We start from the raw sequence: 10,350 nt of genomic DNA, 5'->3' as shown, positions 1-10,350 counted from the left end.
GCTATCTAGATAGCAAAATAATCAATGACGGACGGAGCAAGGAGGACATAAAAAACAGACTATACCTGGCCAAGAGAAGTCTACTAGCATCAAACTAACTAACTAACTAGCATCAAACTAACGGTTTGACAAATAGTAATGTACTGGGAATATAGTTCTCAGTGAAATTACGACAGAAACTAATCTGTCACTTTTAATTTGTTTGGTCCGGTTTACCGTTTTCAGACTTGAAGAGTTCATAAAAGCCCCTACATATTTAACATCACGTCTCCTGTATCTTGTAGTTGGCAGTGAGTTACTGGTTCACATCGGTGACTTTTTAGTGCTTTCGTCCAGGTTTAATGGGGTGGTATCATATTACAGCATGGAAAAAAGTGTAATTTTTAATATTAGGGTTCATAATGAAATATAATATCCCATTGTACCTCTTAAGTCTGTAAATGAGAGTCAAGAGGTACTTACGTGGTAAAAGCCTTGACATTTCTTTCCATCAGGAGATTATTGGCTTTGACTTTGAGAGGCTATACATAAAATAAGAACAGTAATAAAAGTATATCTCGATATTTACTAATTTTTACATTTACATCAGTTATTTTTACGGATCGTTGAAGCTCCTATAATCTAGTACATAATTACAGATACACATAGACCCATTATTTGTTTACAATTTACATTTTACTCTTCAGTATTCTACGCTAGTTTTCTGTTCATTCACAATATTACCACAACTACAGCATCAGTAGTGAAAATCGAGAGTGCACAATTTTAAGAGTACGCATCTTTTTAATGTCTAGTGCACCTCAAACGTTTCCATGCAGCACACAACTCCTCTGTTTGTTACTGTTTTCACGTCGTGTCAGAGATCTTCGGTCTGGAAGGCCAATTAGTGACTTTTATGTTAGATGGTCACCAGTTTCTTTATCTTAATCAGTCATGTGCTGTAGTACAGAGTGCATACAAAATGTACGAAAAGTATAGTGTTCAGTAATATGTAAAGTATCTTCAAAAGAACAGTATCTACAGTTAGTAACACAGAAGCGACAGTAAAATAAAAGGATTTACATCTGACGAAGCAGATAGACGCTATGAAACTTTTGGTAAAGACAAAAAACTTTGTTGCACCAGTGAAGTCACGAAAAAAAAAAGAAACGTGGCGTCACTAGCCCCTGGGCGTTCTGTTAGTTTCAGAACTGTAGCTGCGATCATAAAATACTGGAGCGTAATCTTTAATACTTGGGAGTTGAACTTTATTCCGTTTCATGGTAAATATTTCATTTAGTTTTAAAATTGTAAAAAATATGTCCGCTTCTCACGTAGGTTTCAGGAGTCTAGTTGGTCTTGTTCTCTGAATTTCTGAAGGATGTTGTGGTACAGATTGACCAAGTAAAAGTTGTCCCGAAAAGCGATTTCGAAACTTTGACAATTTCATTTATACAGCAAGAATATCATTTGCAATCGGAACATTTACAATTGTGTGTAAAGTGCAGTTATCTTGTTCATTAATTAGACCAGATTATTTCGTTTTAGACTCAAATATATTCCTGGTCAGTTATATTTTTGTCACCCGTTATTTGCAGGCAGAAAAATGACTTTACCTTTTTGACATTGTGATTACTTCCTTCGTTCATCTGTCCCTCCCTCTCTTTGTTGACCTTCGTGTTTCGCGAATAGACTGTCGTACGAGTTACATGTACGTTCGAATAGTGCAGATTACACAGTAACGTAATAATAACATCAGTAAAAAAAACAATATTATCACCGTAATAGACGCAACTGCCCTCTGAAAGAGGTTTCAGTTACATATGTCCTTTTTAAGACAGGTTTGTCGATGTATGAGTTCTTTCAGCGTAACACATTTTCACATCGTCATAATTTGTTAAATTAAAATCGTCAGAAGGTAAAACTAAATGTGTAGAATTGTTGGATGTGGAGCACCCAAGAAACGCAGCCACCTAAACCTGAAAGGTTTCCTTTATTCACTTTCTCAACCTTGCGAACTGCGTAACTATTTCGTATAGGTGGCCGTGAGTAGTGTAAATAAGGTGCCGAGTCAAGTTTTTGTAGTTGATGACGAGCGTAATTATTACTTCCAAAAATTTCAGAGGACTGCTGACTTGAGTTTCCATTCGACAGACGAATTAGCATCAAAAACTATTATCCCTCGTATGTGGCAGTCCAAGCAGATGTGGAATTTGAACTGAGGACATTGATATTAAATCTGATGTTTATAACTACTCCTCCACCACGTCCCCTGGCCACATACTGATGAATCAAAATTCAAACCGCCTGTCTGTAAGTCGAGCGCAGTCACAGTGCTACGCTTTAGCGGCCTCGAAGGCAAGGGCGGGCATCGTAAGTCATCGTGTAAGATTATTTTCCTCAATAACACATTAGTATCTTTACAGCCAATACAGAAGACGGAAGAGCGATGGATGCAGAAAGAACACACGTATTGCTCCCAACAGGATAGTGGTGAATTCATGAGAAGTAGTTTCTCGAAACTTGACAAGAGATTATTGCCAGTCACACAATCAAATAAGCCACCCGAATGCAACGCTAAATTTCATGGCATTTGATGCGGAGTAGGTATTTCGTTACGCTAAGCAATCTCTGAAAGAGAGCTTTTTAAGTCTGCAGTCCTTTGAAAACCCAATCAGTCGCGATAAAAAACGGAGAAAACCGTTGATAATTTTCAAACTATTGCTTGTAAGAACAGGAAGACACGCTAGCACCGACTCTTTGGACACATTGTGATGGCGCGGCGGCAGCTGGAAGGTTAGCACAGCCAGAGGTGAGTGGCGATGGCCAGCGTTGCTCCTTGGTGGTTCAGTCTCGGCAGTTCAAGGGCGGACGGCGGCGCTAAGAGCCGATTGGGATGACGGTGGCGGCGGCAGGGGCGGTTGCGGAGGCGGCGTCGCCGGTGGCAGTGATGGGGGCGGCGGCAGCGCCAGTGTGGGGCGCTGGCGGCTGCCAACCCCCAAGCCCCGCCTCCAACTCGCGAGCCACCGCGAAGCACAGACGGTCCTGGTTCGGCGCCGCCACCACCTGAGCAAGTAACACAGTCACCGTAGAGTTGCAGTTATGGGGAGGCCCTCGATACAGTGCTTCCCAACCTTTCTGAATCCATTACACCTGAATGTAATAAGATGTTAAAAAATGGCCCTGAGCACTATGGGACTTAACTTCTGAGGTCATCAGTCCCCTAGAACTTAGAACTACTTAAACCTAACTAACCTAAGGACATCACACACATCCACGCCCGAGGCTGGATTCGAAGCTGCGACCGTAGCGGTAGCGCGTTTCCAGACTGTAGCGCCTACAACCTCTCGGCCACCACGGCCGGCTCGCTAGATTGCAGATTATACAGGGTGTTACAAAAAGGTACGGCCAAACTTTCAAGAAACATTCCTCACACACAAATAAAGAAAAGATGTTATGTGGACATGTGTCCGGAAACGCTTAATTTCCATGTTAGAGCTCATTTTAGTTTAGTCAGTATGTACTGTACTTCCTCGATTCACCGCCAATTGGCCCAATTGAAGGAAGGTAATGTTGACTTCGGTGCTTGTGTTGACATGCGACTCATTGCTCTACAGTACATCAAGCACATCAGTACGTAGCATCAACAGGTTAGTGTTCATCACGAACGTGGTTTTGCAGTCAGTGCAATGTTTACAAATGCGGAGTTGACAGATGCCCATTTGATGTATGGATTAGCACGGGGCAATAACCGTGACGCGGTACGTTTGTATCGAGACAGATTTCCAGAACGAAGGTGTCCCGACAGGAAGACGTTCGAAGCAATTGATCGGCATCTGAGGGAGCACGGAACATTCCAGCCTATGACTCGCGACTGGGGAAGACCTAGAACGACGAGGACACCTGCAATGGACGAGGCAATTCTTCGTGCAGTTGACGATAACCCCAATGACAGCGTCAGAGAAGTTGCTGCTGTACAAGGTAACGTTGACCACGTCGCTGTATGGAGAGTGCTACGGGAGAACCAGTTGTTTCCGTACCATGTAAAGCGTTTGCAGGCACTATCAGCAGCTGATTGGCATCCACGGGTACACTTCTGCGAATGGTTCATCCAACAATGTGTCAATCCTCATTTCAGCGCCGGATGAGGCTTCATTCCAACGTGATCAAATTGTAAATTTTCACAATCAACATGTGTGGGCTGACGAGAATCCGCACGCAATTGTGCAATCACGTCATCAACACAGATTTTCTGTGAACGTTCGGGCAGGCATTGTTGGTAATGTCTTGATTGGGCCCCATGTTTTTCCACCTACGCTCAATGGAGCACGTTATTATGATTTCATACGGGATACTCTACCTGTGCTGCTAGAACATGTGCCTTTACACGTACGACACAACATGTGGTTCATGCACGATGGAGCTTCTGCACATTTCAGTCGAAGTGTTCGTACGCTTCTCAACAACAGATTCGGTGACCGATGGATTGGTAGAGGCGGACCAATTCCATGGCCTCCACGCTCTCCTGACCTCAACCCTCTTGACTTTCATTTGTGGGGGCATTTGAAAGCTCTTGTCTACGCAACCTCGGTACCAAATGTAGAGACTCTTCGTGCTCGTATTGTGGACGGCTGCGATACAATACGCCATTCTCCAGGGCTGCATCAGCGCAATAGGGATTCCATGCGACGGAGGGTGGATGCATGTATCCTCGCTAACGGAGGACATTTTGAACATTTCCTGTAACAAAGTGTTTGAAGTCACGCTGGTACGTTCTGTGGCTGTGTGTTTCCATTCCACGATTAATGTGATTTGAAGAGAAGTAATAAAATATCTAACATGGAAAGTAAGCGTTTCCGGACACGTGTCCACATAACATATTTTCTTTCTTTGTGTGTGAGGAATGTTTCCTGAAAGTTTGGCCGTACCTTTTTGTAACACCCTGTATAGTTGCGCCGTCGCCAGTGATATCGCTGGTGCCGTACTGCCTGGTATCACGTGATTGTGGAATTGAAACGGGCGCTGCGGTCGCCACACCAAAAGATTACCATATATGGTGCGGGACTGAGCACCAATGACGTCACCGGCAATGGAGTAGCTATACCCGCAGGACAGCAGCATCCACATGACAGTTAACCACTTAACAATGGCAGACGAAATATCTGCCGAAAGCTCGTGGGCAGTTAACCACTTGACATGGCTTGAAACCCCAGAAAATTTTATTAATGGTTATCGCCGCGAGAGCACGCATTCGTACAAAATTGTATTTAGTTTTTCTAAATGTTTTCTTAAACCACGAACTAATGAGCCAGTGAGAAGATCGGAATTATTTATTTGTAAAAATCATTTTTATAGAAGGACGAAACGATTTTTAGTGCATTGTGAGTGCTACATACAACTCCTTTACAGAAAAGAAAGCTAACTGTCCACATTTGTGTTAGACGCTTACTACAAAGCATGCTTCCTCAGTACCACTCCTCTCCCTAGCGACACTTGTTCCACCAACACCTTGTAGTTACATTTAAAACCAGTCAAGCTGAAATATGTGCACTAGAGGCAAAAGTATTCTAAAATGACGTAGTCTGTTAAAATGCATTTCTAGTGTTTCTTGTACTGCCACGAGAGGCAGCAGTTTATGCTACGACGTTTATTCTTACGCTGGTGATAAATGGGTCAAATGGCTCTAAGTGCTATGGGACTTAACATCTTAGGTCATCAGTCCCCCAGAACTTAGAACTACTTAAACCTAACTAACCTAAGGACATCACACACGTCCATGCCCGAGGTAGGACTCGAACCTGCGACAGTAACAGCAACGTGGTTCCGGTCTGAAGCGCCTAGAACCGCTCGGCCACCGCGGCCGGCTCTTATGCTGGTGTCTGTTACACCAGAAAACGGCTAGGTCGATTCCTTAGACGCTTACGTGTTATCTGAAGAATCCCTACACATCGGATTTCAGAAGTTGTGACAATTGTTCTTCTGTGGCATACTTCACCTGGATAATTGATTTACGACACTTTTTTCACAGAAGGTGAGGAAACACTTCCTTCACATGCATTTTAAACATATTTCTGGTATGTAGGTCTACACGTTGTACACGGAATGTTGCAACTATGGCTAAAATGTCATAGGTATGTCACAACCACAGTTTACGCTTCCTATCCTTCCAGTCGTTTCTGTTTATGGCAATATAACAAGTAGTTAATTATTATTATTATTGTTATAACATCTATGAAATATCCCGTCGGTTCTTGGGGGAACATAGATGTATTACAAACTTCTACGATAATATCTACTTAATAGTTCGTTATAAACCGTCTTTCGGCTTCTTAGGTCATCGTCAGACAACTTAATTGTAAATAGATAGTCCACACAACTTCAGCGAGAGTTCATAGCTGTACAAATACTATTGTACAAAGATATGTGATATTTTATGACTATATCGAGACAAAACACAATCATATACCCGACGAAATTCCGAACAAAAATGGCTCTGAGCACTATGGGACTCAACTGCTGAGGTCATTAGTCCCCTACAACTTAGAACTAGTTAAACCTAACTAACCTAAGGACATCACAAACATCCATGCCCGAGGCAGGATTCGAACCTGCGACCGTAGCGGTCTTGCGGTTCAGGACTGCAGCGCCTTTAACCGCACGGCCACTTCGGCCGGCAATTCCGAACAAATAAATCTTATGTTACAATATATTCAAATATTAAAGCTATAGGAATGTATAAGAGAAATATGTTGTACAGGTGAGTAAAAGTATAGGTTACTATGTCATATCGACAAACTAGTGAATGCGATCAACAGGCCGAAAAATCGGGGGAGGGGGCGCGGGGGGGGGGGGGGCTGTGGGAAGAAGTCTATGGAGTGTGGGTGTGGAACAGTTATAACAAGCTTATTATCTAATGATGAGAGAAAAATGATTGGCTGCTGCTACTTTAGTAAGGATGAGTAACGGAACTATGCTTGGTCGTTCAGGGCCAGGTCAGGATTCCTTGATTGGTGTTTATTATTGCCAGAATTTCGAGTAATGCCAGTTTTATGCCTTTAGTTCCTCTATGGAGAATATCACACTTCATATCATATGAATGACATTCATTCAGAGCATGTTCAGCAAAAGTGGAAACTTTCTTTCTCAGCAAGTAACCGCTACTCATGTGATTCAGAGAGCATGCAGAAGGGTATGGATTCTTTTAATAACAAACAAATGGGCTGGCAGCTTGCCTCAAAAATGTTCGGCGTTCCTCAAGCTACTTTAAGCAGAGTACAAGGCTAGAATAAGAAGTTTTAGAAACTGATAAAGGTTTAGGCCAGTACCAGAAAACGTTTGCAACAGAGTTAGAAATTTAGCTGTTAAAGCACATTAAAGACCTTGAATCCAGGCTATTTGGACAGAGTAATGAAACTGGTAACCTGTTAAGCAAGTATACATTGATTGCATGTACATATCTGTTATATTAAATAAAGCAAACAATATGCATTTGATAGCCTACCTATAGTTCGATAAACCACACTTTTGTGCCGACTACATGAGACCTTTCCAGATGAGACATATCATTTTGTCCAACGGCTTTCATGACATGACACTGTGTACGCTTTCTAATAATACATTGTGATAATCGTATAAGATATAATGTAGTTTTCTTTCACGAATCGCTGTGTGGTTAATAAGTTTTAGTAACTTACAAAAAACAGAGTTTATAATACAAAAAATGTACCCATAGCAGAATTTTTCCCCTTAGGGTACGTCATTCTGGAAGACTTCAGGCTGTCTTTGCTTTGTGTATGACACCTGCCACTAATAATAATAATAATAATAATAATAATGTGTATGCCCTATGTCAATCTAATAGTCATAACGTAACTATTATTGTGTTGCGCCACCGGTTTGTTTATTTGTTGCAAAGTGAATAATAAGCAATTTCTGATCCATTGTGGGAAACACCTACAGCCTGGAACAAGATTTTCGAGAGATATTTAAAATCTGATTTTTATGCCTCAGTTTTACTGCCATAGATTCATGGTACAAAGTACAAAGCATGTGCATAATGTGTAGACTTTGTGAGGAAGAAGATGTTCATACATTTGTTTCACAAGCAGTAACCTCCACATCTACATCTACATCATACTCCGCAAGCCACCTAATGGTGTGTGGCGGAGGGTACTTTCGGTACCGCTGTCTGATCCCTCCAACCCTGTTCCACTCGCGAATAGTGCATGGGAAGAATGGTTCTCGGTAAGCCTCTGGATAGGCTCTAATTTCTCGAATTTTCTCCTCGTGGTCAATACGCGAGATGTGTGTGGGGGAAGTAATGTGTTGTCTAATTCCTCCTGAAAAGTGGTGCCCCCATATTTCAATAGTAAATCTCTCCGTGATGCACAACGTCTCTCTTGTAACGTCTTCCACTGGAATTTCTTTAGTATCTCCGTAACGCTCTCTCGCCAGCTAAACGATCCCGCGACGAAACGCGCCGCTCTTCGTTGAATCTTCTCTATCTCCTCTATCAGTCCTACGTGATAGGGATCCCAGATAGATGAACAATACTCAACAATCGGGCGAACAAGCATCTTATAAGCCATTTCTTTCGTGAATGAGTTACATTTCCTTAAGATTCTTCCGGTGAATCTGAGTCTGGTGTCTGCTTTTCCAACTATCTGTTTTGTATGTTCACTCCATTTGAGGCCGCTCTGGATAGTTACGCCTAAATATTTTACAGCAGACACTGTCTCCAGCTGTTTGTCATAAATAGTGTAGCTGTACAGTAGTGGATTTCTATTCCTATGTATGCGCAATATGTTACATTTATTTACGTTCAGGGGAAACTGGCAGAGTCTGCACCATTCATCAATTCTCTACAGGTCGTACTGCAAATTCTTACTATCTTCTGGTATTGCTACTTTGGTACAAACAACAGCATCATCTGCGAATAGCCTTAAAGAGCATCCGACGCTTTCTACTACATCATTTATGTATATTGTGAACAACAACAACGGTCCTATCACACTTCCCTGGGTGTTGTGTGCTGTCCTTAGGTTAGTTAGGTTTAAGTAGTTCTAAGTTCTAGGGGACTGATGACCATCGATGTTAAGTCCCATAGTGCTCAGAGCCAACACTTCCCTTTGCTACTCCGGATATTACCTATATATCTGCCGATTTAGTTCCGTTAATAGTGACGTGTTGAGTTCTATCTGCAAGAAAGTCTTGAATCCAATCGCAGGTCTCCTCAGATACTCTGTAAGCTTGTATTTTTTTCATTAAACGGCAATGCGGGACGGTGTCAAATGCCTTACTGAAGTCAAGGAACACGGCATCAGCCTGGGCGCCGTTGTCCACTGCGCTGTGGATCTCATGGAGGAACAGAGAGAGCTGAGTTTCGCAGGATCACTGTTTGCGGAATCCATGACGATTTTTATAGATGAGCTGTTCATTTTCCAAAAATGTCGTAACTCTTGAGCATAAACATGTTCCGTAATTCTACAACAGACTGGCGTAACGATATACGTAGGTCAACAATTGTGTGGATCTGTCTTACGCCTTTCCTAAAATCGGGAATGACCTGCGCTTTTCTTCAGTCGTTAGGTACCTTTCGTTCCTCAAGCGATCTACGATAAATTACTGCTAGAAAGGAAGCAAGTTATTTCGCATAATATTTATACAATCTTATAGGTATCTCATCTGGTCCTGTAGCCTTTCCACTACTAAGTGATTGAGCCGCGCGTGACAGCCGCCCGGTCTTGGACGTCTTGTCACGTTCCACGCCGTTTCCTCCGTCGGAGGGTCCAGTCCTCCCTCGGGTATGGGTGTGTGTGTTGTTCTTAGCGTAAGTTAGTTTAAGTAAGATTAAGTAGTGCATAAGCTTAGGGGCCGGTGGCCTCACCAGTTTGGCCCCATAAGACCTTACCACAAATTTCCAAATAAGCGATTGTAGCTGCTTTTCAATTTCGCGATCGGTTACCTCAATATCTGCCAGTTCGACGTTCGAGCGACGATTGAAAGGAGGGACAAAGTTGCCATCTTACGCGGTGAAACAACTTCGGAAAGACCGAAATCAGTATTTCGGCATTCTCTCTGTTATCTTTCGTTTCGGTGCCGGTAGGGTCGCTGAGAGAATGAGTAGATGATTTTGAGCCATTTACTGATTTTACATACAACCAAAATCTCTTAGAATTTTTAGTCAGGTCGGTTTACATCGTTTTACTTTCAAAATCATTGAACGCTTCTCTCTTTGCTCTCCTTACGCTCATTTTCGCTTCGTTGAGCGTTTGTTTGTCAGCTAGCTTATTACTTCTCTTGAATCTGAGATGAAGTGCTTTCGTTTACGTAGCGCGTTTCTAACACGGTTATTAAACCAGGGTGGATCTA

At 42.4% G+C, this 10,350-nt stretch overlaps 1 protein-coding gene across 1 annotated transcript in view; it reads right to left on the bottom strand.

Moving 5' to 3' along the window:
* Positions 1–545: 545 nt before the first annotated feature.
* LOC124751482 (fatty-acid amide hydrolase 2-A-like) overlaps positions 546–10,350 on the bottom strand; it is a 249,336-nt gene continuing 239,531 nt past the window's right edge. Inside the window, exon 11 of the mRNA XM_047248989.1 lies at positions 546–3,045. Within this exon, the coding sequence (XP_047104945.1) occupies positions 2,860–3,045 (186 nt within the window). The 3' untranslated portion in view covers positions 546–2,859. The remainder of the gene's footprint in view (positions 3,046–10,350) is intronic.

This window comes from Schistocerca piceifrons, chromosome 1 (assembly GCF_021461385.2).
Source record: "Schistocerca piceifrons isolate TAMUIC-IGC-003096 chromosome 1, iqSchPice1.1, whole genome shotgun sequence".
In the NCBI taxonomy this organism is placed as follows: domain Eukaryota; kingdom Metazoa; phylum Arthropoda; class Insecta; order Orthoptera; family Acrididae; genus Schistocerca; species Schistocerca piceifrons.
This window is presented reverse-complemented; position numbering and strand designations above follow the sequence as displayed.